This window comes from Maniola jurtina, chromosome 2, assembly GCF_905333055.1.
Source record: "Maniola jurtina chromosome 2, ilManJurt1.1, whole genome shotgun sequence".
NCBI classification, from domain to species: Eukaryota; Metazoa; Arthropoda; class Insecta; order Lepidoptera; family Nymphalidae; genus Maniola; species Maniola jurtina.
In genome coordinates this window covers 616,865-644,340 of record NC_060030.1, presented here as the reverse complement: position 1 = coordinate 644,340, position 27,476 = coordinate 616,865, and the positions used below count along the sequence as shown (strand labels likewise).

The following is a 27,476-nucleotide window of genomic DNA, read 5'->3' as shown; positions in this document are numbered from 1 at the left end:
GTGTGTGTGTGTGTGTGTGTGTGTATGTTTGTTACTCCTTCACGCAAAAACTACTGGACGGATTTGGCTGAAATTTGGAATGGAGATAGATAATATCCTGGATTAGCACATAGGCAATTTTTATCCCGGAAAATCAAAGAGTTCCCACGGGATTTCAAAAAACCTAAATCCACGCGGGCGAAGTCGCGGGCATCGGCTAGTAGTAAAATAATTACAAAAAATGTGAGTAACAATTATAATATGTAGATTGCTTCTTTTATGGTGGTTAGAAATGACACTTGACAAATTAAGATTTTATCTTTATTCGTGTTTTGTTCGCTCGTCACACGAGGGGTGAGGGGTGACGGAGTGGTACACACTGACACTTTATTAATCAATTTTGTTCCTTCCTCGCATCTCCTTGGGCCTCTTTGATAATAAATGATGAAGACAAATTCAAATGATACACACATAGATTTCTTATACACATTCATTTATTATTGGTAGAAATAACTTGATTAAGACCAAGCCTAGATTTATTCAATAGAGACTATAATAATGTTACTCGATGTTACATCTCTTAATTGAGTGTATCTTATCCCTTAATATAATTTTGTTTATTGATAGTCGTGATTCGAAACTTAGTCTATAATTAATTAGGTAACGGAGACTTAGAGAAAAATCTTAATAAAAATGTTTTAAAATGGATAATTTTCACGGAAACTAGTCAACTATGCGGGAGATATTATAATGCACAAGTGTGTGCACAAGGACAGGTACACTCATTATTCCCTCACTCTCATAGCCCGGTGGGGCGGAAATCTAACACGACTGGACAGACATCAGGCGTACTGACGACTTTACATGCTCTCCAAGGCACAGAGAGGAAACACTGCTAACTTCCTAACTCCGAACTTGGACTGAGAATTTCTTAACAGAAAAACCCGATACCCATTTTGACCTTACCTGGGAATTAAACCCAAGGGCTCATCATTTGCAGTCAAACATGCTAACCACTAGACTAACGAGGCGATAGTTAAGGTAAATGTAAGCAAGCAATCAACGGCAATAATTAGCTGTCAACAGTGAAAGGCATCTAATGGTGAGCCCTTCTATAAGGGCTTGATGGGACCTGAACGAAGGTTGCTTGTATTGTACCTTTTAATTACCAAAACAATGTGCTCTTGGAAATGGGATCGTTAATTATATTTTCTCCTATGTCATCTTAGCGTGTTACCGGTACTTAAACCGAATTTGTTTATTATTATATTTTGACTAGCTTATGCCTGCGACTTCATCCGTGTGGACAACACAAATTTCAAACCCCTGTTTCACCCCCTTAGGAGCTGAATTTTCAAAAATCCTTTCTTAACGGATGTGATCTGTCCTAATGTTCTTTCTTAATTTTCTTAGTGTGATGTCCACCTTCTTTATCTACCCATCACCTTATGATTTTTGGTCTAGCGAATTAGAGTCCATACCGTTGTAAAATAAGCAAAACCCAGTAGAACGGAGAATTTACATCAAACCCTAGGGATAGCAACTAAGGCATATAAATGTTGCAGGTATGGACGTGCCGGTAGCCTGGCAGTGACTCCGGGTGAGAAGCTCATGGAACTGCTTCGACCCAGTGCGGGAACCCCCCGAAGACATTCCACAGCAGCCTGTGCGCCCGCCCAACCACGGACTTCAGGCTTCGTGTACTGCCCCTCAGACGCGCTGCCCTACTGCCCTCCGTCGAGGTTCGCTCCACCCAGGACAATTATTAATAAGGTAAAGGATCAGCAGAAAATATTGCCGCCATATATGAATTAGAACGTCAAACTTGTACTTGGACTCAAGGTTTTTTCAATAATTTTATTGCTGATGGCAGAATGAACTAGAGTGAGGAAATTCTCAGCTCGATTCTAAATCGACGATATGTCAAATATTAAGGTATGGGTGACGTAAAATCAAAGAAAAATAGTCGTTTCATTGTCTGCCTAGCGTCAAATATTGGTAACATTTGACTCCTGCCAGTGACGTTGATGCTTCGACATTTTTTTTCTAGTTCCCTAATAATTGTCGTGAACTCTGGTATAAGTGAGGTGAAATCAAAGAAAAATAATCGTTTCAACGCTAGGCTAACTAGCGTGAAATGTAGGTCACATTTGACGTCTGCCAGTAACGTCAAAGCCTCAAAGTTTTGTTATAAGTTCCCTAAGTATCGTAAGCTGTGCTGATTGTATAAGTTTAACAAGTATGGGAGTTACGAAGTACCTTATCAGTAGTTTTAAGAAAAAGTTGTATAATATCATCAATAGAAATATTTTATGATGATGTATCAAAGAACAAACAATGGAATAAATAACATAATATTTTTACATTTCTATGAGTTGAATTTCTATAGAATTTCTCGGTATTATCTCGATTCAATTTGAAGAATTAAGTTAGACAAACAAATCCCTTTTTTCTATTCCTTAGCTTTATAACCCGAGCCCTTTGAATTTCTTTGTATTGTGTTTTCCTATCTCGTTACAGACATGAATTGAGTTAAGAATGAGTGAACTGTTAAGTCAAAGATTTTTTTACCTTACTAGTCCATTAACGTAATAAGAAAATATATTCTAGTTGTTGTCAAATTTTAAAAATATATACAAGCTTTTCGATTATAATTTACACAGATGATGCCCGCGATTTTGTCCACGTGGATTAAGGTTTCTTTAAATTCCCGCGGGAACTCGTTATTCAGAATAATATCCGTTCCTGGGGTCCAAGCTATCTTTGTATCAAACGTTAAAATCAATTATAATGATGGGCTGTGAAAAGCTAGCAGACAGAATATAGATAGACAAACACTTTCACACCTATATGGCTAGTATGGCTTATTATCTATTTTGTTAGATAAATGAAACTACAGTATTTTTACCACTTTCAGAAAGTAAAATTGCTATTGGAACACCAAGCACTAAATTGGAATCTCTTTTGCTACCTGTAGGAATAAAATAGCAATGTTTATAATTATTTTAACATGGTTTTAAAGTAACAGGCGCTGTAGAAATTTTGTTATTCTAAAAGATAATAACGAGGTCTGTTGAATTATGTGAGCCAAAAAAAGTACAAGCTTTTGTAAGCAATGGCGTATTTGCTTCACCATTTCTCCAGACCCACCCGGGTTTTTTAAAATGTAGCGAATATTTTGGAAGATTACTTGTAATCAAGGGTTTCCTACAAAAGCGATTCTGCTATGACATGCAGGTCATAGAAGCATAAAAGCACTGCTTACTGTTCAAGTTGCTCAGTAAGCGCAGTGTGGGACGACCTTCATCCCGCTGGACCGATGACCTGAAGAAGGTGGCGGGGAGCGGGTGGATGAGGAAGGCGGAGGACCGACTTTGGTGGCGCGCTCTTGGAAAGGCCTATATCCAGCAGTGGATGCATACAGGCTGATGGATTGATTGGATTGTACTATTCAAATAGATGAATACCGAATTTTTCATGACCTGCCTAGGTTAAATACCTAACTAATACCTATCATGGCTTTGACCGCTGTGCACATTACTCGGTACCCATTTTCGAGTGATAAAATTCAAGTTACATATTTTTCATACAAAATAATAAAAACGCATTCACTTTTCACTCCATCCAGGTGTTATTTGGTCCAAGTTGTCATCTGACGTTACAGTACCAAATCCCACTCTCCAAGACACCATGCCGTCTTGTTTCTATAGATAATGCCTTTTTGATAGCAATCTATACTTTGCGGCCACTATACAGCGGCAACGCTTCGAAAGGAAACTCTAGCTTTAAGTAATAAATATTTGACAAGCTCTTCGCAAGGTATAGAGTTCTTAAGACGTAAAAGTTTGATGGATCGATGAGCCGCCATGGGCGTAATTATAAAGAATAGGCCCAATTGTTTGCACAACAATGTTTGTTTAACTCCCGTCGTCTCGAGGGTGTAATCAATATAACCGACGTGTATATTAAATTCCCAAATTGTTTTCTGAAGTACGTTTTATTGAAATTTGGAAACTCAAATATTATTTTCCTTTTATCAAACTAATTGAATATTTTATTACGGTATGAAATTATTAAGCCGATTTAACCAACATCAACCCATATTTTATAGGCATCGTGCACACGATAATTGTACCTACTAACAAGGGGATCGTTTTTCAATTTAACCTGGATGTTTCGTTTATTTATACCTGCGTGATGGATGAACATATACCTATGTTTACTTTTGAAATTTGATGACTTCACAACATTGTTTCAATTTATTTATGGCATAGTAATTTGTTTATAAATATAAAAATTTTGGATTTAATAAAATATTTTCGTATTTAGAGGGCCTTTTCTAAACTACTTTAAAATGTACTTGTAATTAACATTTTCTTTTCATTGTTGCAGCTCCCTCCACCACAAATTCAAACGCCACCACAGCCGCCGCCAGTACCTCAAAGAACAGCACCAGTGGTGACACCACTACCAGTTCCCCCGCCGGCACCTCCACGCCGCTCCTCACCACAACCACCGCGAAGAGTTCCCCCACCAACTCCCCCAAGACCACTTCCTACTCCGGTGACGACAGATCCAAACGGCAATAAAAAGAAACACATCCCGCCACCCTTAACACATAACCCAATTCCAAATATAGCTCCCTCAAAATTAGACTGTAACAGAAATCCCCAACCACCCGTTTCAAGACGTCCCACACAAAAAGTACCTGACACAGCAACGTCTCCATTCTCTCCAACTCCATTACCGCAAAATAACCAAATGAAACGATCCCCTAGTTCGGGATCAAACATCAGTGTTAGACAAGACTCCAACGTGTCTTCAGACTCCTTTAGCCAAACATCCTCCCCGTCGTATACCACAAAGACAATGGAAGCTCCATTGCTACCCCATCAGCATGTGAACAAAAGTCTGAATGCTAAGATAGCTCGAGGGTTGCTACTGAAAGAGCAGCAGGAGAAAGAGTCAGGAAACTCGTCCATAACTAAAAGTATGTCTACGCCAGCGTCCTTGCAGACCATTGTGAGGTTTCAAAATGGAAGCAACATGTCACTACATCATAGGGTAAGTCCTTTATATAATATGATATGCGCGAGGTAAATTTATGCAAAAGCACGTTTTATAATTACATTTCACATCGAGTTAAAAATATGAAAGTCCGCAGGTTTTAAGTATTTATATTTTATTTACAATTAGTAATTTACAGCAACGATGATGTACATGAACAATTTATGATGTATAACCCCCCAAAGAGATTTTTTCGATGTTTTTCTACTCATCGAACCACTTATGAAGTCAAGAAATGTCTTGAAAAGTCAGGCTCGCATACAATGCGTACCCTCGCATACTATCGTACAAGATATTTTGCATGGTGGCCAAATTCACCATCTTGGGTTTTTATTCTTTGTTGTTATAGCGGCAATAGAAATAGGATACTCTGTGAAAATTTCTACTCTTTAACTAGAGGCTTAGTGACAGCTGGACCCCGTCAGCACTCTTCGGATATGGGACCCTAAAAAGAGACAATAACACATTAAAGAAACACAAAAACAAATTAAAATATGATATAGTTGGGATATTAAACTTCAATGCTACTCATGATTTCGCTCAGAACCTAATAATTTCCGAGAAAAACTTTTAATGCGTCCGGCGATTCATAAAACTTTTATATGCAGAACTGGTTTTCCAGTTTCCCAATACACGTGCGCCGCCGGTGGAACTGGATATCTGGAAAATGGAATAAAAGTGATCGCATATCTATCAACTTGTAGGTATGCATGAATGAGCTGCATCCTTCCGCAATACATATACCACTCGAATTATTAAATGATGCCAACTATATGTGTTGATTGAAAAGAAAAGAAAAAAAGAAAACTAAAATTGAAAATAACAACACAAACAACAAAATATAAAAAATTACTTAAGTTACTAGGGCATTAACACCTACCCAACTCAAAATCTTGGACACAGAAAGCTGAAATTTTGTACAGAGGTTCCCTTTTTTCAGGATGTAGACAAAGAATCAGGTAGGTAGAATTTTTTGAAATTCCGACGGAACGTGGAATAAAATGGATTCATATTTTCACTGAAGATAGCCGCCAGTGGTCACTAGTAGCGTATAATAAATGAATGAGCTTTTATTGCATAATCCACAATGGTTTAGTACATCAATTTGTAACATAGAAAATCTCTCAACTCTTAGTGCCTCGTAGCCTGCGCCAACTCTAGCCAATACTTACCTTTATCCAGAATGGACTAGATGTCAGATTCATCTTGTCTTCCCAATACCTTTGCTGTCGACCCTGATTTCTGTTCCTGTCTCTTGGGTTGGTTCTTGTCTGTTGGTATAGCGTATAATAATATTAGGAAAAACATTTACAGAAACATTTACCGAACAACCATTTGCAGTGAGAGCAAAGTGCTCCTGAAATCCGCCGTAAAATTTACTGTCACACGCAGCACAGCGCAGCGCAATTAAAATATAGTGCGATATTTAGCGCCACGCTGGGCTAAACGTGGTAGGCATGATGCATGGCCTAAGTCACAAGTGAAAAAATATTATTCGTATAAAATTGATACATGGATAATATTATATTCTAGATTCAACATAATATTCAGTCTACTTGTGGTTTTAAAAGGGTAACTATGAAATATCAAATTATGAGAGAAGATAAAAATTAGTAATTGCTGTAGACCTACTTTTACTTATTAATTAAAGATATGATATATATGATATTTATACACATCATGATTTGATGCTATCAATGACATTTTTATTATAAACTGGTGACACGCTTTGGCTTCACACAGGTGAAATTTACATGTGACAATAGATTTTTATTTACATATATATTCACCAAGTCCTTTAAAATCACACAATTACTGTAGGCATGTAATATAAATATAGACGTAGTCGTATATCGACGTATATAGATATAGATGTAGTCTACACAATGTGAGATAGATAAATATTAATCGCTGGCTTTATAATGAAGAAGAATCATTCAAGTAGCTGGTTTTAGTCTAATCATTTAAGTGGATGCTGTAAGCACACGCTTAAACAATTACTTAAACACACGCATAGACAATCACTTATCGCTTCCTCTCATTATTTAAACCAATCAAAACATTTTATTTTACACTCGAAAGCGCTTCCTGTGAATTGCACTTAATTTGATCGCAAGCCGCGATTTCAAACAGAACGAAATTGAAAATGTGGATTTATCGGATGTTTTAATGGACTTCATAGTCGGTTTCAATTTTATTATTAAAAGGCCGAAACGCCAGATGTCATTTGGTAAAGTAAATATTGTGAATAAAAATAACACTTTCGACACGTGCCACGAGAATAATAGCTTTTATTTTGATATCTGGAATACTGTTACAGAATATTGGTAACAATTTCATTGTATACATAAAAGTATTAAAAATATTGGTATACAGTGGAAAAAATATTTGTACAAACGAAAATACTTATACCAATACGTAAATAATATTGGTTATTTAAACATTACATCACAAAAAATTAAGTTTGAATTGTGCCTGTAGCTTAAAAACATTGCTATTACATTATTACAGGCGACATATAGAACTTGACAATAAAATGCTTACATAAATAAAATAAAAGTATTGAAAACAATTATTTTTGTACATTAATTTTGTTGTTAATAACATTTTCTCTTATCGTAAAATCAAGTATTTTCTAAAGATCAGAAGCAACATTTCAAGCAGCAATTATTATCTTTCAGCTTTAAGAAACTTACTAAAAGGAAAAGCATTCAATTAGCCTTCAAAGGCCTGACCTTATTGAAATGGGATGACTTAGCAGGAGCGTCTTACGATGCTTACGACATTCTTAATAGATGCTGGATTGTTTCAGAGATATTTAAACATTAAAAATATTGATATCTTTTCATTGACTGCTTCGGAATTTTATATTCGCATAGCGGATGCTCATGAATTCGTTCACATGGATTTAGGTTTTTAAAATCTCGTGGGTACTTTTTAACTTTCTGGGACAAAAGCAGTCTTTGTCACCAGGTTACTATAATTATACGCACGATTTAATTATAACCACACAAATATAAAATCATTTCCTTGCTCTTTTGATTAAAAAACAAACAAATAGTAAATAAACACAATTCTGCATTTATAACATGAGTACTGATTAAAACTATATCTTGAATTCTATTCAATCGGTTTTTATACTTATAAAAAACCAACCAAGTGAGAGTCAGACTCGCACACCGAGGATTCTGTATTTGGGTATTTTTTACTACATTTTGCACAATAAATCAAAAACTATTATGCATTAAAATAAATAAAAATCAGTTTTTGAATCTTCAGGTAAAGTTTTTTCATGTAATACCCCCCTTGGTATAGTTCTCTTACTTTTAAAATTGAAAATAACCACAAATTCACGGTTTTAGGATATTTCCCCTTACTTAAGTTCTAAGACCTACCTACCTGCCAAATTTTATGATTGTAGGTCAACGGGACCTATAGGTTTTCTTGACAACCACGACAGACAGATGGACAGACCGACAGATAGACAGACGGACAGACAGACAGACAACAAAGTGATCCTATAAAAGTTCTGTTTTTCCTTTTGAGGTACAGGACCCTCAATAAGAGTTTGCCCTTTCTGACTACGTAAGATTCATTTCAATTATTGGCTTGGCGGTTTTCATGAAATATGTACTGAAGTAGAAAATAAAAATATTACAGTTTTATGATAGTAGTTTCGATAAAGATGAAAACTCTTGTATCTCATTTATATTACGTAAATAGACAGTACTTAGTTCGTATCTACCTACACAAAGAACATCGGTCGATCGTTCCACGCTGCTTCACTGCAGTTGCTTTGAAGCTATCACCTGTCGCCGGGAAACCTTTGCTCTTTTCAAGATTACTAACCGTAAAAAGCTCTCAAACGACTTAACAAAGGGAATATTTTCATGATTATAAATTTAATGTTTGCAATATCTATTAAAAATATTTTAATCTTCCCTTTTTTAGGGGCTTAGTAACTATATCACACTGTTGATCACTAAAAACCAATTCTCTAATTTTAAAATAATATTATTATAGTGAAGTATGTTACAATACAAGCGTATACGGGATGCCACACGGTCCTATGTTTTTTTTTTTTGGTTTTAAGCAATGCATCAAAATGATCGCCCCTGTAACTTAAGTAATAAATACCGCAAATGTTAAACTTTGCCATTAAATTCCTGCAGGCGTACACAATGACAAAATTGCTCTTTGGCAATTCATTTTCCAGCCCACAATCATCCACCATTCCACGTTCCGTAGGTACTTTATCAGATAGTGTCAGTATTATTTGTGTGTTCTAACCTTGTGTGGATGATTGACTTTGAACTAAAACCATTTTTTTAAATTCACTAAGGCAAGCGCTTGACCACAATCACGCCTGATGGAAAGTGGAAAGTGATGATGTGGCCTAAGATGGGACGCGTTTACCTAGAAGATGCCTATTAAAACCCGGATTGTAATGGAAACATAGATCGCGGAAGAGTATTCCAAACCTTAGCCATGCGTATGAAGAATGATGACGCAAAATGACGCAAAACTCGCCTGACGTCTATATGGCTGCAACTCTTCTTTTTCTTTTGTCCTGGCTTCTTTTTCGCATTCACACGTAATATTGTGTGAGACCACTGGTGCAATCTCTACCAGATAACATCAGGCAGCCGACCTTACTTCAGAATATAAGCCAGCCACCGCCCACCCAGGTCCGCGAGGACTTCAGAAAGTGTTGCTGGGGAGCCAATGTAAGCTTCTCGTTGGCCACATACACCACTGCATTTAAACAGTACGTGTTCCGGTCTCTCGTCACTCTCCATGCATACCTATTCTAAGTATATTATAGCGGGAGGTGCACCTAAAGAAGTTATACTTAAAAAGATCGGTCAAGTGGGGATCGGACTCGCACACAAAAAGTTCCGTACCATCGTAAAAGAAATAACACTTTTTAATTTATTTTAAATTTCGTGGCAGCCATTTTGAATCTTTTATTATTTGTTTGCCATAGCGGCAAAAGAAATACGCATTCTGTGAAAATTTCCACTATCTATCTGTTACGGTCCACGAGATACAGCCCACTGACAGACAGACGGACGGACGGACAGTGAAATCCTAGTAATAGGCACTTGGCACCCTTCGGTTACGGAACCCTGAAAAGATTGTATGGCCACTGACAAAAATATCATTAAATATTTTTCGAGACTATAATAATTTAGATTTGGTAACTAAAGTAGCTAAGCACTGAATATATATTTTCGCTGAAAAATAAAACCAATATCGTAAAAAATTATTACTTATCCTTGAAAAAAGTTACTTTCAATCACGACAAACCCGTCGATCCAGTCTATAATCAACTAAAAAAAAAGTTTTACTAAAGAATTCAATTCTTATTCATTCTGGTCGACCTCATTTCTACTCAGACCGCGTCTAATCAACGTTCTGCGTACCGCTAAACCAAACATAGGTTTAGCATTTCCTTTGCAAAATCGACCTTATGATTCAGGTGATAAGAGTTGTATACCAAGGAAACGACAAGGTAAAATGACTGTTTACGCTGAGGAAGATTGCGGACCGCTTAGGGCGGTTTTGCACGATCCACCACACGGCACGGTAAATGCCGTGCCAACTGCGAGCAACATATACAAGTACCTACGAGTGTTTCTATGGCTCGTTTACTCATTCAAAGATACCACACAGCACGATGCACGTTTCTCGGACGACTTTTTGGCTATGTCTTCGGTCCCGCTATGTTGTTACGAGTTTGTTAAGGTGACGATATTATAGTGGCTGTACAGATCAAATAAGAATGAACTTACAGACAATGAACGTCACTTTCTATCTTTTTCTTAGAAGTTGATGAATTCATTACTCAAAAACAAAGTTATATCATTTATTCAAATAGATACCATTATACATTTTAGATTGTAAATTGTTAGATTTGTAAGCTAATGATGTAATAGTGATAACCAATTACGAAACCTTAAAAACCTTTAGTATTACTTGCATGCAAAAAGTTGGCAGCGCTAAATTCGGGACACATGATGAGCATGCGAAAGAGTAGACTATATGCTGCAAATACCGTATTTAATATTTTAAAAATAGTGAGCAAATGAGAAGGCGGGTCACCTGATGTTAAGTGATTACCGCCGTCCACGAATATTTGCAGCACAAGAGGAACCGCCAATGCGTTGCCGGCCTTAAGAAATCTGTTGGTCCGCCTCTTGAACAACCTCGCGTTGTAATGTAGTGGGATCACCGTCGAATGGAGTTGATTCCACAGTTTGCATGTGCGTAGAAAAAAGGATCTGGCACAACAGGCGGTTGCACCGGGCACCCATGTGTTTGCATACTCGTTTACTCGGACTACAAGACGCAAGTGCTGCCGGAATCGTTAATCGTGGGAAAATGTACGAACGTCATGTCGTGTGCAAGTGTGTCGTGTGTTGTGTGTCGTGTGTCGTGACCGAAAACCGTGCCGTGCGGTGGCTCAGACGAAATCTCCCCGCCGTGCACGTACACTGTTGTTTTAGGCTAAATACACACAACGAGCTATAAACAGCTGAGAACAGTTTTAAAAGTATTTATTTTGTGCTGAAAGAGAATTTGTGTTGGTCTTGTAGTACAGTAGTTTCGGAGTTTAATTGTTTTTCTTTGTAGAAACACTCGAACGAAGCCTCAGCGGTATAAAGTTGGCACGCACAGAATTTTAAATATCCCATAGTTAGGGTGGAATATAAAACTGAAAACTAACTGAAAACATGAAAACTAAGACTCAACAAATACTGTATTGTATGGAATGAAAAACCCATGGACTAAGAGCTAGCACGTGCCAGACTTTCGTTACTTTATAAAAGCTGAATGTTTCTCTGCGCATTGTCCCCAATATAGAGAGGAGGAACGATCAGCGACTATGAAGTTTGGATCATGGTGGCTTTGGGAGATAATAGGTAATAAAGGTGTAAAAAATTGTTTTTAATTTAAAAATTTACGTTTAATTGTAAAGTCTAATTTTTTCCTATTTTATCTTCGGAATAGAATTAGCATTAGAAATCACGTCATGCATTGCCAGACACTTACTGTCGTGGCAGCTGGCAACCCCCTGCCAGAAACCCTTGAAATTTCAAAGTTAAGGGTGTCTGGCAGAGTATAAAATGCCAATTTTAATGCCCGGTTCCAAATAGTGCGACAACGATTTGTTGAAGAAGAAAAAAAAAGATTATGTGACATAATATCATGTCGTGCTTGGGCTGCAGCTGCTGAATTGACTAGATTCTAATGAATGCCAACATGTAGATCACATATCTGAAATTAAGTCTAGTCTAGTCTGAAATCGAGCTCCCTGGGGTGGTTAGCACTAAAACGTAATTACTATTATTGTGGCTGACACAAAGAGGTTTAAAATAATATACCTACCTAAATATCTTTGGGCTGACATTTGTAAAGGATAAAGAATTCTGGGGGAATGGTTTAGAAAAGAAAAAACATTAAAATAAATCGAAATTCTGTAAAAAACTTAAATTATAACTTCTTTCCAAGATGAGGAATTCTCTTTAGATAAGGGCCTATTATCCATTAATACCAATAATATTAATATGTAGGTCCAAGTATGTAGGTATAGAAATTCACGTTTAAATAAATTCCCTACTATTAGATAATATCGGTTTTACCTATAAAGCAAATACTTTGAGGTCATAAAATTGAATTTATGGCAATGAGGGCTTTTGGCGGTAATAAATGATCATAAAATTCGACGTCATCCTCCCATGAATTTATTTTGTAAAGTTATAAACGCACCACTCTCTTTTTAGCGAAATAGTTACAAACCTTGGATGAGTACTCAAAATTCAAATTAAATTGAAAATTTTGTTATATTTTATGCTGTAACTAATATTAGTCTTACGCTATGCCTGGGACTCACCACGCACTGGTTCAGAATGCATTAGGTATTACTTTTTTTTTTACCAGGCAAGAGCTTGACCACGATCACACCTGACGGAAAGTGATGATGTGGCCTAAGATTGGACACGTTAACCCAAAAGATGCCTATTTATTTTAAACATATTTTACCAATTTTCATACGTATAATATGAAAAATGACGGACTTTCGAACAAATTTTCGCCCCTATTTAACCTCTTTAGGGGTAGAATTTCTAAAAACGCCTTTTTAGTAGGTGTTTCCTTATAAAAGGAACCTACTATCAAAATTTCAAACTAACTGCAGCCTTTTACGTTGTGCGTTGATAGATCAGGATGGGTCATTTTATAAGTATAAAATAAATAATTGTGTGTTGTTCGGCAGATGCTCCGAGACATGCGCGGCGCCAGCACAGACGGCTCGGCGCACAAGTTCCGCCTGATGCAGCTGGCGCTCAACGCAGTGGCGCTGTTGGCCATCACCGGCGCGCTCTTCGCGTACTTCCGTGCCAACCCCGCCGTGCAGGTACGCTGTATACTCTGCATCTTCTCCTGAAGTCACTCCGAGTTGTCCAGCTATGAGAGGCCAGCACAAGCGGCATTGGTGATAGCAAAGAACAAACCTGGTAATCCCAAACTAACTAGTTCGTTGGAAACTCTGGAGTACCGAAGAGAAGTAACCTGCTTTAGCTTTTTCTATCGCCTTTTTAATGGGGAGTGGTCTAAGGAGTTGTTTGACCACAATCCACTCTCTTTTTCTACAACCCGAGCTTCTACGAGCTCAGCACATTTAGTGCCTTGTGATGGCTAAACCATTGCGTATTCAAAGGCGACTGTTAAAAAAAAAGTACATTTATAAAAGAACAAAAGTAAATCGTACAAAAACGTACCTAAAGAAGCCGCAGAAATATTCGTCCGACCAACAATTTGTCCAGCATTCACTTAATGTACTTAGTACGAGTTTGCACATCTCAAAAACGCTAACATATTTCGAGTATCGAATCAACGTACCGCCAAATTAAAATGAGTGCTTTGTTTTGAATATTAGAAATTATTCATAAACATTTACATCAAGCAGAACTTTGTTTTAAAACTGAACATTTTTAAAGAAATCTAGAACAATACAGATACCTAGACATTATGTTTGTTTTTAAAACTTACTTGTTTAATATTCAAACAAATAAGTAGGTACCTACCAAACTAAGTACATTTATTTGGAGCACACTATCGGTTAAGGGCCAATGTAAGAGAGTTTTTTTCAACACAAAACTCCTCGATTAAACGTCACTCGACATTGGTGAAATCGGTACTTCGTGTTTTAGTACTAGAAATCTATTAACGTTGTCGAATGTGCAACCTCATGCTAAGGACACTGCTCCACCGCAGCGACTGGGAAGTGGGAACAATGCCTTTTTAATTTCAGAAAGCTGTTTCAAACAATTACTTCGGCGCGCCTCTAAATAATACTGTACAAAGAATTTTAGAACTTTTCCCACTCCTGAATACGATTGTAATGGAAATAAAGTTGGGACAGTTTGTTTTTCAATAAAAGACCATCGACTTTTTTTTAATTTATAGACTACCGCTTGGCTGCAATTAGATCTGCTAGCAAGTGACGATGCAGCTTAAGATGCAGCGCGTTTTGTATGAAAGAGTAACATACACACATGCCCACATACATACAAACATAGAAACAAACTTTCGCCTTTATAATATTATTGTGACACCTTTATCCCCTGCTCTATCGTCCAGCGCTAGTAAAGCACGAAACAAACTACGGGACGCGTCCGTAAGCATCAGCTAATAGCCGCGACAGACAGGTGTGCACAGTCGTTTGGGACGCGGTTTGCGAGATGTCTATCGTACGTCCGAACGTTCAAGGCAACGTCCGTGACTTACGTCCTATAGTTTACACAATTCAGGGTTAATTTTATTATCCAGATACGTCACGGCGGTCAGCCGCGTCCGTCAGCCGCGTCCGTCAGCCGCGTCCGCCAGCCGCGTCCGCCAGCCGCGTCCGCCCGCCGCGTCCGAAAATTTAATTGATTCCGCCTTCATACTTTCGTCTAGTCCGCCTGTCTGTATATCTCAAACATTTTAAAAAGAAACTATTAGAGATATGAATAAAAAATTTAGCACAACTGTTTATAGAACCTGTTATCGCTGTTCGCTATGCAGTATAATAAAATCTGTAAAAGTAATATTAAAAACTGGCAAGTTAATTATTTTCTTTGATCTAAAGGTAAATGCCTTAGATTTAATATCTGAGCTATTAATCATGAATAAATTAGATTCTGATGGATTCTTTTTAGTTAACATTCATTTAGGTACCTTAAGAAAGAAGGTATAGACCAATGATATACGTCGTGTAAAAAAGAAATAGTACTTACGTTACATGCGTATTAATTAACAGGGCTCTCTCCGTCACTCGTTTCCACTCGTTTCATACAATCGTAGTTCCAATTTCATTTGAATATTAAGCAACCAAAGTCCATGAAATTTTGCAGACATATTCTAGAAACTAATATCTGTGTCTGTGGTGTTTTAGATTTTTCTAAAAATATGTAGTTTTAAAATTACAGGGGCTCCAAGATTTGTATGAAAATTTTAAGACCGCGTAACTTTGAAATCGAATATTTTAACAGAAATCTGGAAAACCACAGACATAGATATTAGTTTCTAGAATATATCTGCAAAATTTCATGGACTTAGGTTGCTTAATATTCAAATGAAATTGGAACTACGATTGTATGAAACGAGTGGAAACGAGTGACGGAGAGAGCCCTCTAATTTTAAAACTACGACACTTGAGTCACATTTGTAGAGCGGTATTTCTTCTAATCGCATGCGTTTTTTATTTTCTGTCTTACTGAACACGAATTTTATACGACATCACTACCAATATTATAACCTAGCCGATGCCCGCAACTTCGCCCGCGTGGATATAGGTTTTTCGAAATCCCGTAGGAACTATTTGATTTTCCGGGTAAAACGTAGCCTATGTGCTAATCCAGGATATTATCTATCTCCATTTCAAATTTCAGCCAAACCTGTTAAGTAGTTTTTGTGTGAATGAGTAACAAACATACACACACACATATACACAAACTTTCGCCTTTATAATATTAGTGTGATGTGAAAGTGCGGTTATTTGTTGGTTTGTACTTCAACCATATTACAACTTAATGGATCGAAGTGATTTTGTGCTGGATTGGATCTAGGAGTGACTTAGCTACATTTTATCTCGGAAAATAAAAGAGTTCTCACACGCGGACGAAGTCGCGGGCATCAGAGCTAGTTAAAGTGAACGTAACATGTCTATGGTATAATATCATTGGTTTAGAATGAATTCGCGAGCTTTATGAAAATAATATTAATTTTTAATTTTTTTCTGAAAAGATGTACAAATTCATTTGGCTTAAAACAAAGTGAGTACTTGATAATTGCGGTGTTTCACTCATTGTTGTGTTGTCGTTGTTGTCGCGACAACTTTTACAAAGCGAGCGACGCGCGGTAATTTCAGATGTTTTGTTAAGCTCTCAAACGTTTCGACTGGAAATTAGACACGCTTGCGAGTCTCGCTGCGGTTTGTTTGTTGGGAAGGAGCGTTGTTGTATTCTCAGTCCTGGGTATATAAGCTTTCATATTAAAAGTACAATTTGTCACATTTAAAATTTAAAAAACCCCCGACACAAAAACCTCTATAAGAAAACTAGAAAAGACCTAATAACTTTCAAACGGCTAAACCTATTTTCTTGGATTATAGCTAAGAAGACTCTCGATCAAGCCACCTTTCAAATAAAAAACTAAATTAAATTCGGTTCATTAGTTTAGGAGCTACGATGCCACAGACAGATACACAGATACACATGTCAAAGTCATAACATCCCTCTTTTTGGGATGGGGGTTAAAAAAATCTTACGAGTCCCCCTGTCAAACTAAAATTTTTTTTTAATCGAAGTTCGGTAGTACGGTTCAAACCCTAAGTAAGTGTTGCTTGGACAATCAATGAACAAATTGAGTGCTTAGTCGTTTTAAAAAAAATAAAATCGGATAGTAATAATCAAATCCCCAAGTTTGCGAGACCCCTTAGGTAGTTTTACTTAACGATCGCAGGGTGTGACGAACATAAACCTTTTATTTGCTGGCCAGTTAGAAATTGATTGTTGTATGTGATAGTATATACCTAGTTATAGGGCTGCTATTTGAATGACTTGGATCTTTAGATATGGGGACTAGTTACCACTCACTCTCAAAATGAATATGAATGAATTAAAGAATATATTTTTATGGTATACCACAAAATTAGTACAGAAAAAACACATACAAACCACAACAGAATATAGGCAGGTAGGTACAATTATTTTTTTTTGAATATATGCTCACCGACGTAAAATATGAGTTTTTTGGTAACCTAAGTATAGTACACGACAGGTCGAGATGGCAAACGGGGTGTGAGGCAGGGGGACGCGCTGTACATCCGCACGTCACCCACGCTAACCCGCACTTTGCTAGCACGGGGGCTGTGTGGGTGTGCGTCCCCACCCTGATTGCCATCTCGACCTGTCGCGTACTATATAATAGTTTATCGAACAAAGGCCCGCACTTTAATCACCGGTCCAGGCATTTCGGAGGTAATCTCGTAGGGGAATGTAGTGACGTGAAAAAGTTAATTTTCCCGAGCGCCTACTTGCCACACTACCTACTGGCCGGGCCTTGGAGGTTGTGTCTATTTTAGTCGCGCTTACGTTAGTTATTGGGACGCGGAAGTCACTTTTTAACCCCCGACCCAAAAAGAGGGGTGTTATAAGTTTGACGTGTGTATCTGCCTGTGGCATCGTAGCTCCTAAACTAATGAACCGATTCTAATCTAGTTTGTTTTGTTTGTAAGGTGGTTAAGAAAATCTGTTCAGCCGTTTGAAAGTTATCAGCTCTTTTCTAGTTACTGTAACCTTCACTTGTCGGGGGTGTTAAATAAATTTTAATTTACACTTGTTACATATAATTATGATCACAAAGGGGGGATAGGCTAGTTATAGTTAATTTGTCGCGTCTCGTCGGCTTTCTTTTTGGGACGTTGGGGGCAGTAGTGAGCTGGCGATGGGTAGATGATAATGAATTTTATTCCTGTCCATTTCATATTCGTTATTCGCCGGCACGTGTGGGAAAAGGCTTAATTGTTTAGTTAGTCGCTAATGGCGCCTATTGTGGACTCCTTTTATGGAACTCCTCACTAATGGACCGATTAGTCGACGCGTATTAATATTGAATTTACCTTGTTGTTTCTACTTAGTACGAAGAATTATATTAATAGGTATATTTTGGGTAGGTTTTTATGTAATCGTCATCATCGTCATTATTAACTGATAGGCGTCCACAGCTGGACTTGGGTCTCTTGTAAGGACTTCCACATGTCACAGACTTGCGCCTCGCTGCTAGAAACCAACGACTCGCTGCGACTCGTTTAATATCATATCTTCAACTTTTTTTAAAAAGAAATAGCGAGCAAATGAGCAGATGGGTCACCTGATGTTAAGTGATTATCACCGCCCATGAACATTTGCAGTACAAGAGGAACCGCCAATGCGTTGCCGGCCTTTCAGCAATTTGTTGGGTCCTATTGCGGGTCTTCCAACCCTGTGTCACTATGCTATGCTATTGCACCCAGATGTGGACCACCGCTTAAGTATGTTTTTGTCCTGTCCAGTACGTATCGCAAGTGGTGAACCGGTCGTCCATAGTGACGTGGCCGGCGCCGACCGAGCCGCCCGGCGCGCGTAACCCTGCGCCCGGCGTGTGCCTGCCCGTCATCGTCAAGTTCTGCCACCAGCACCGCGTCTCCTACAACTTCACCGTCTTCCCCAACTACATCGGCCACTTCGGACAGAGGGACGCACAACTGGTGAGAAACAACCCACTATATCTTTTTTTTTCTTTTCTTGTTTGGCGGCTTTTTGTAGTGCCAGACCAGCACAATGCACTTTGCCAGTGTCGAGTAGCTTGAGGGACTTCACTTTTTTTGGGACTCTGTTCTATTTTTCTTATAATTTGTAGAGGCTATCGTTTCCCAAGATGGTATGTATTTTCTATATTTAAGACTTCGATATGACAAATTTCTTAAATTGCTCGTCTTTTATGATACCGGGCATGTATGCGTCCGTCATCGTCAAGTTCTGCCACCAACACCGTGGCTCCTGCAACTTCACCGTCTTCCCCAACTAATTCGGACACAGAGATGCGTAACTACTAAGAAACTTTTTCTGATACAAGTTAGCCATTGTCAACGATCTCACCTGATGGGAAGTGATGAGGGTAAGTAAGCGGGCTAACTTAGAAGACGTATGGTAGTATACCCCTGATCGGTTTCTAACGGTATCGTACCGCTAAATCGCTTGGCGGCACGGCTTTGTCGGTGGAATGGTAACTAGTCACGACCGAAGTCTCCCACCAGACCAGAACTCAGACAATTTAGAAAATATAAATTCCCAAATTGCCCCTGCTTGGAATCGAACCCGGGATCTTCCACTTATAAGACCACAGCACTCAACATGCGCCAGGGAGGTAATCGAAAACCACTTCTTTCTAAACTATTTAGGACTTAAACTTCTGCATAGGTATACTTCTTATATGTATAGAAAAATAGAAAGCTAAACATAATAGAGATGTGTCGACTCATCTTGCTCGGAATGGAAGAAACCTGTAGATACTTCCAGTAGACAAGCAAGTGCGCAACACGAAGCTAGGGGTCCGTGCCCCGCCGCGGCGCAGAGGGATTAGGCGCCCCGTCCACCAAGCCGCGATACACACTAATTGAGAAGCCCTTCAAGTCACCGATCTGGCCGTCAATTAATTATCTGTCCATTAAATTTTGCTAACTGACACTGATTCGGAATCTGAAACTGGCCAGGCGTGATAATAGAGAGAGGCAGCGCGTACCAGACCTTCGTTATTTTATAAAAGCTGAAAGTTTTGCTGCGTATTGTTCCCAACACAGGGAGGAACGATGATTGACTATGAAGTTTGGATTATGATGGTTTTAGTATGAACTCTCAGATATACAGGTTTGGGCACGATGTTTTCCTTCACGGTTAGAGCTAATGATATTTAATTGCTTAAAACGCACATACTCTGAAAAGTTAGAGATAATATTATGCGTTCTTTAGGGTAAAAACTAAATAAGCGACGACCTTCCTGGTACAGTGCAGTGATGAGCGTTGTGGTCTTATGAGTGGGAGTCCCGGGTTCGATTTTCAGCGGGGGCAATTTGGAAATTTAGTTTCAAATTTTTCTCTGGTCTGGTCTGATGGGAGGCGAGTGACCACCCTACCAGCAAAGTCGTACCGCCAAGCGATTTAACGTTCCGGTGCGATACCGCGTAGAAATCTATCAGGGGTACTTACGGGTTTAATGAAACCCCTTTACTCCTTCCAAGTTTGCCCACTTCCATCTTAGACTACATCATCACTTACCATCAGGTGAGATCGCAGTCAAGGGCTAACTTGTATCACAATAAAAAAAAACACAAATGTTGACAAATCAGTTAAATTGCTATCTGGATAGAATATTAACTATAGTAGGTAGACAGGTTGAGATGGCAATCTGGGTATAAGGCGGGGCGTCCCCACCCCGGTTGCCATCTCAACCTGTCGCGCAGTATACATCCTCCTAAGTTACCTCACTATCTGCAACGCAATTCATCCCCGCGTGTTCATTACAGGAATTAATTTCCTTACGTCGGATGCCAATATACAACCCTTTGTTGCCGCGACAGGCAAGACGCGGCCTTTGTGTCGGGCACACGCCGACAGCACGCCGACAATGCGCCGACAAAGTGACAGTGATTGATTCAGCCGAGCGTAATTACCGGCCGCCATGTCGCGGGCGATGTTGAAATCACCGAAATGTTGTCTTATGCCCCATTAGGCCCGTCGTATTGTCTGTCCGATGTAACGATAGATAGTAGGTAGGTATTATGGGTTAATGTTATACGACCTTGGGAAAATTCTATGGTTGCATAGTGTTGTAGAAACAGTAGAGAATATTTTCTTCTCTACATTTTTTTGCTTCCAATTCAATTTAGCAGCCTGTATGTGTACACCGCTGGAAATAGGCTTTTTTTATTCAGATACGTTGGCCCTTGACTGCAATCTCACCTGGTGGTAAGTGATATGATGCAGTCTAACATGGAAGCGGGCTAACCTGCAAGGGGCACGGCAGTTTTTAATAAACCCATACACACCCCTTTGGTTTCTACACGGCGTCGTACCGGAACGCTAAATCGCTTGGCGGCACGGCTTTGCCGGTAGGGTGTAACTAGCCACGGCCGAAACCTCCCATCAGACCAGACCAGAGATTTAGAAATTATAAAATTCCACACCCCTATTGGGTATCGAACCCGGGACCTCGCTAATAATACCACAAAGTTTACCACCGGCAAGACTCAGTAATTTTTCTTTTATTTTTAAAAACAAAATGTAGGTAATAAATACACTTTGTAAAGCAATACATAAGCATTAAAATTTTTGCAATTACTCTACCTTGTGGCCTGCTGACTGCAAAGCCGACCATTTCCTTACATTCCAACTATTCCAAGTAATAGGTACCCAGTCACTGTAGCAAAACAAATTGCCTTCACTGCGAAGTAAGTAATATCTACCGTGCCGAATAAGACGCTGCAAGGTCGCCCCCTCGCAAACAAATCAAGCTATTTGTAAAACCTGTCTAAGAATTCGAGCCCGTCTCATTTCCATAATAATTGCAAAAGTATTGAATATTAGGATTGTTGCTCGAAACTCTAAACTCACCTAAACCTTCGCTTTTATTTATTCCATTACAAGTTAGCCATGGACTGTGGTTTCACCTGGTGGTAAGTGGAGATAGTAGCGGACAAAGTTGGAAGTTACTTAACAGTTACCACTTCAGTTTGCTCCAGCGGCTGTCGATTCTACGACAGATATTTTATATTAATTCAGATGAAAGTTAGTCCTCGACTGTAATCTCACCTGGTGGTAAGTGATGACCTGCCCATTGCTTTTCAGCTTGCTAATTCATTAAGTTATGTCGATCGCTTCCGTTCATCTGGGAATTACCTCGTTCCAAATTTTACCCCTGAGAGTGATACCCAGCATAGCTTGCTCCATATTGCGCTATGTGACTTTTAATTTGTTCCGTTCCATATGTCATTATGTGTGCCCTACCTGGATACACTTACACATGTCTCCACTCTCAATAAACCACACCAGCAGTCCACAAATGTACTGTACGTATCTTTGATTTCATGTCAGTCCTAGTGATTAATTCATCCAAGCCTAGCACTTATACTATCTCTATGCCTATGTCTAGAATTTGATGCCTGCCAGTGGGTAGGCGTCGAATTCTAGTACATTTGACGTGGGTAGCCCTAAAGTAGCTCTATTTTTCTTTGATTTTACGTCACCATAGCCTAATATTTGACATATCGTCGATTTAGGATCAAATAATCTTTAAAACAAGAGTGATTAGGCATCTCCTAGGTAAACGCGTCCCATCTTAGGCCACATCATCATTTTCCATCAGGTGTGATTGTGGTCAAGCAAAGAGTTCCCTAGTTCACTCTGCCTTTACCCTAATTTTTTTGATAGATGTCGATTCAAGATCAATACCTAAAGTTTCCTTACTCTACTGCACTCTTGCCGTTGGTGACAAAATTCTCTCTCAACAATGTTTCCCCTACCGGCAGGCTGCTAACATTGTACGTTAAAAGCACGTTTTATAAAGTGCACACACGCTAAACGGATCGCTTAGTAAATAACACTACACGTGTTACATATTAAACGCTTCAAAAAACCTAAGGGCGCGTTTATGTGAAACGAGTTTTTTCCAGCCAAAAACGCGCGTACCGTAAAACGTACGTATGATTGCTAATTTTAAATCGTTTTCATATGGTGAAGTTATTATTTTCCTACACAGTGATGTGAAGAATGTTAATGTGTTATTTGCTTTTGCTTTTGATATTATTATTTATTTTATTGTAAATTGTAGTATATTATTAAGTATATTAGCTAAAATATACGTGTAAAGTTTCTTCGTTGTAATGATGGGTGATAGTAAACGAATCATACTGTAGCTGTGGGTGTGACTCGTTGGGAGAACATTTTCGAAAAATTCCCCAACAAGTCACACTGTTACTCGTTTTGGTGTGACTTGTTGGGAACCCACCAGAATGTGCGACGCAGTGTTAAACATGTGGTTCTACGATTATTTTGTTCTCGATAACATAATTATACATATATTAAAAATTTAATTAAAAAAATATATTTAAAAAAATGAAGTTGCTAAATAAATAGAGCTTATTTAGCTTTTACAGCGCGGACCGTAGACACGCCCATCGGCGACCGCTAAGTAGCTATACCGTGAAAAAGTTTGTATTAAATAAACGCGCCCTAAGAGTACGATTTCCCAACATTTTCCGAATGTTTAAAGTGAAACATGTTTATGAAGTTATGGAGAGTTGAGTTCACAAGGCAAATTATACTTCTCTCTTCATATTATTTGTTTAGTGTCTAAAAGCTTTTTGTGTTATTTTATTGCATTCGCACGGGTGGCTATTATTAGATATTTTCCACTGTCCACGTGGATTTATGATTTATAGTGTCCCGTACTAATAAGGAACTCTTATAGTTTTTTCCATTCCTTCTGTCTGTCTGTTCGTCTGGTCGTGTGTCTGTGTGTCAGTCATTTTAAAAAGAAATAATAAGAGTTTTAAAGTTGTGTAGCATAGTTATTAAAACACGACTGCCTCGCCAAAAATGAACTGAAAAGCATTAAAAAGTAAAAAAAAATCACAGTTGAAAAATGGCGCAATCCGCTACAATCAATTTGTTTTGAAAAATTTATAACCAGTGTTATTTAGGATGATGTAAAGATTCTAACGGTACCCCATATATTATACCCAAATCCGTTCAAGCTTCAATCATTTAGAAGAACAGGTAGAATAAAGAAACTCACATACATATTACACACATACATATTACATGAAGCCTAAAAACATTACACTCCTCTTTTCAGACAGTCTAACAAGTGACTACGTGAGTATTCAAATTCAACTGACCATTTTGGGATGATTTCAGGAAATAGTTCAGACTTGGCATTTTACAATCTACTACTGGGATTATCCTAATAGAACTGTCAACCGACAGGACGGACGGATAAACTCCTGATCTCTGCAGTTTATCACAATTACTACGGCAATTTAACTTTTTAACTTTTCATCTAAAAACACAAAGTTTTTTAGTTGAAAAGTTTAAAAATTAAACTGTTTCTTTTTAAAATTTGCTCTGAAATCCTTTGTGCATAGTTTTGCAAATTTTAAGTATTCTTTTTACTTCATTCAACTCAACTAGAGTTGTATCCATGTTGAAAAAGTTGCTTGGCGCGTTTTCATTCTATTAAATTTATTTAAAGCTTAATCCTTGGCTTTTCGACCTCTCATCGATGGGGTTTCCGTAAATAATTTTGATTAAAATTAGTACCTGATGTCATCAAACTAGCTGGTGCCCGCGACTGAGTCCGCGATGCATTTAGGTTAAAAACTCCATTGAAACTCTTTGATTTTTCGCAATAAAAAGTAGTGTATGTCACTCTCCAGGTCTTTGATCGTCCTACATTGCGCCTATCAGCCCCATCGGCCGTCGTCGGTTCTATGGCAGACATGACCTGCCCATTTTCATTTCAGCTTGCTAATCCTTTGAGCAATGTCGGTCGCTTTCGTCCTTCTGCGAATTTTCTCGTTCCAGATATTATCCCTGAAAGATACCAACTATATACTGACGATATACATATGTATGTTGGTAAGCTAACGACTTAAAACCATTACCCATGCAAAAAACCACATCGATCAGTTTCTTCATTGCGACGTGTTTGAACGGCAAAGATACAAACTAACAAACAAAATGACATTCTTCGCATTAATAATATGGATAGTGATTACACCTGCCACGGTGAGGTCACGATTTATGAATTTCAGGTTAAACTGCAAGGTATTTTGGGTCACCTTTATTGATCGCCTGTCATTGTATCGACACATCATACTCGTACATGGTTTGAAACGGATGTTATGAAGTTTCAAATTTTAAGTATAGACCTTTTCCGGGGATGTTTCACGAGTTTTGTGTTTTGCCACTATTTTGAGTAACGGTACATGGTAATATTAAATAGTTTGAAACAATTTCAACTTTACTGGGTAACTTTTCTGGTATGATTCATAATTCAACTTTGTTTAACATACTGCCCCCTAAGATAAACTTACATACCTTTATCATTTCTATACTTATTGTTATTTTTGCGGTAAAGATGGTAGTTCTGTTGGTCAGGACCTGGAGATCTACGACGCAGTGGTGGACGTGCGCTGCTACGAGCTGACCGCGCTGTTCCTGTGCTCGCTGTTCGTGCCCAAGTGCGGGCCTCTGGGGCACATGGTGCGGCCCTGCAAGAGTCTGTGCCAAGGTGAATATCATTTGCTGGAGATCTACGACGCAGTGGTGGACGTGCGCTGCTACGAGCTGACCGCGCTGTTCCTGTGCTCGCTGTTCGTGCCCAAGTGCGGGCCTCTGGGGCACATGGTGCGGCCCTGCAAGAGTCTGTGCCAAGGTGAATATCATTTGCTGGAGATCTACGACGCAGTGGTGGACGTCCGCTGCTACGAGCTGACCGCGCTGTTCCTGTGCTCGCTGTTCGTGCCCAAGTGCGGGCCTCTGGGGCACATGGTGCGGCCCTGCAAGAGTCTGTGCCAAGGTGAATATCATTTGCTGGAGATCTACGACGCAGTGGTGGACGTCCGCTGCTACGAGCTGACCGCGCTGTTCCTGTGCTCGCTGTTCGTGCCCAAGTGCGGGCCTCTGGGGCACATGGTGCGGCCCTGCAAGAGTCTGTGCCAAGGTGAATATCATTTGCTGGAGATCTACGACGCAGTGGTGGACGTGCGCTGCTACGAGCTGACCGCGCTGTTCCTGTGCTCGCTGTTCGTGCCCAAGTGCGGGCCTCTGGGGCACATGGTGCGGCCCTGCAAGAGTCTGTGCCAAGGTGAATATCATTTGCTGGAGATCTACGACGCAGTGGTGGACGTGCGCTGCTACGAGCTGACCGCGCTGTTCCTGTGCTCGCTGTTCGTGCCCAAGTGCGGGCCTCTGGGGCACATGGTGCGGCCCTGCAAGAGTCTGTGCCAAGGTGAATATCATTTGCTGGAGATCTACGACGCAGTGGTGGACGTGCGCTGCTACGAGCTGACCGCGCTGTTCCTGTGCTCGCTGTTCGTGCCCAAGTGCGGGCCTCTGGGGCACATGGTGCGGCCCTGCAAGAGTCTGTGCCAAGGTGAATATCATTTGCTGGAGATCTACGATGCAGTGGTGGACGTGCGCTGCTACGAGCTGACCGCGCTGTTCCTGTGCTCGCTGTTCGTGCCCAAGTGCGGGCCTCTGGGGCACATGGTGCGGCCCTGCAAGAGTCTGTGCCAAGGTGAATATCATTTGCTGGAGATCTACGACGCAGTGGTGGACGTGCGCTGCTACGAGCTGACCGCGCTGTTCCTGTGCTCGCTGTTCGTGCCCAAGTGCGGGCCTCTGGGGCACATGGTGCGGCCCTGCAAGAGTCTGTGCCAAGGTGAATATCATTTGCTGGAGATCTACGACGCAGTGGTGGACGTGCGCTGCTAAGAGCTGACCGCGCTGTTCCTGTGCTCGCTGTTCGTGCCCAAGTGCGGGCCTCTGGGGCACATGGTGCGGCCCTGCAAGAGTCTGTGCCAAGGTGAATATCATTTGCTGGAGATCTACGACGCAGTGGTGGACGTGCGCTGCTACGAGCTGACCGCGCTGTTCCTGTGCTCGCTGTTCGTGCCCAAGTGCGGGCCTCTGGGGCACATGGTGCGGCCCTGCAAGAGTCTGTGCCAAGGTGAATATCATTTGCTGGAGATCTACGACGCAGTGCTGGACGTGCGCTGCTACGAGCTGACCGCGCTGTTCCTGTGCTCGCTGTTCGTGCCCAAGTGCGGGCCTCTGGGGCACATGGTGCGGCCCTGCAAGAGTCTGTGCCAAGGTGAATATCATTTGCTGGAGATCTTCGACTCAGTAGCTGCGTTGTTCTTGTGCTCACTGTTCATATCTCAGTGCGAGCCTATTTGACACATCACAGTTGGTGACTGGTGAGACCCTGTCTATTTATAAGTCAGTCTAAGTAAGAAGTTATTTGTCGGAATCTGTTGTAGCCCGTGTGTAGGCGTCCCATGATTCCCATGTACTCCCGTAGTCGATTCCCATGGCGTGTGTAGGCCTGGCGTGGCCTGTGAACGAGTAACTACGCGCCCGTACATGCCACGATGAGCTGCTTGCGCCGCGGTTTCAAGCTTACCGGCTCGCAATGGATCGGACTGGCGACGGCAGGCCACTACTGATAGTTCCCAAGGCCTGTTCGCCTGTCTAGCACGTTCACTGCGAATCACCCACAATCGGCCTGGTGCTGTGCCAAATCACTGTGCGGACGGAAAAAACAGGTCTTTCTCGCCTGTG

The 27,476-nt window shown here is 40.0% G+C and overlaps 1 protein-coding gene across 1 annotated transcript in view; it reads left to right on the top strand.

Annotated features, from left to right (window-relative positions):
• Positions 1–27,476, top strand: part of LOC123870676 (atrial natriuretic peptide-converting enzyme) — a 92,526-nt gene that overhangs the window by 37,205 nt on the left and 27,845 nt on the right. The window contains exons 4-8 of the mRNA XM_045914046.1: positions 1,545–1,752; positions 4,372–5,043; positions 13,325–13,465; positions 18,647–18,841; positions 25,290–25,422. Of these exons, the coding sequence (XP_045770002.1) occupies positions 1,545–1,752; positions 4,372–5,043; positions 13,325–13,465; positions 18,647–18,841; positions 25,290–25,422 (1,349 nt within the window). The remainder of the gene's footprint in view (positions 1–1,544; positions 1,753–4,371; positions 5,044–13,324; positions 13,466–18,646; positions 18,842–25,289; positions 25,423–27,476) is intronic.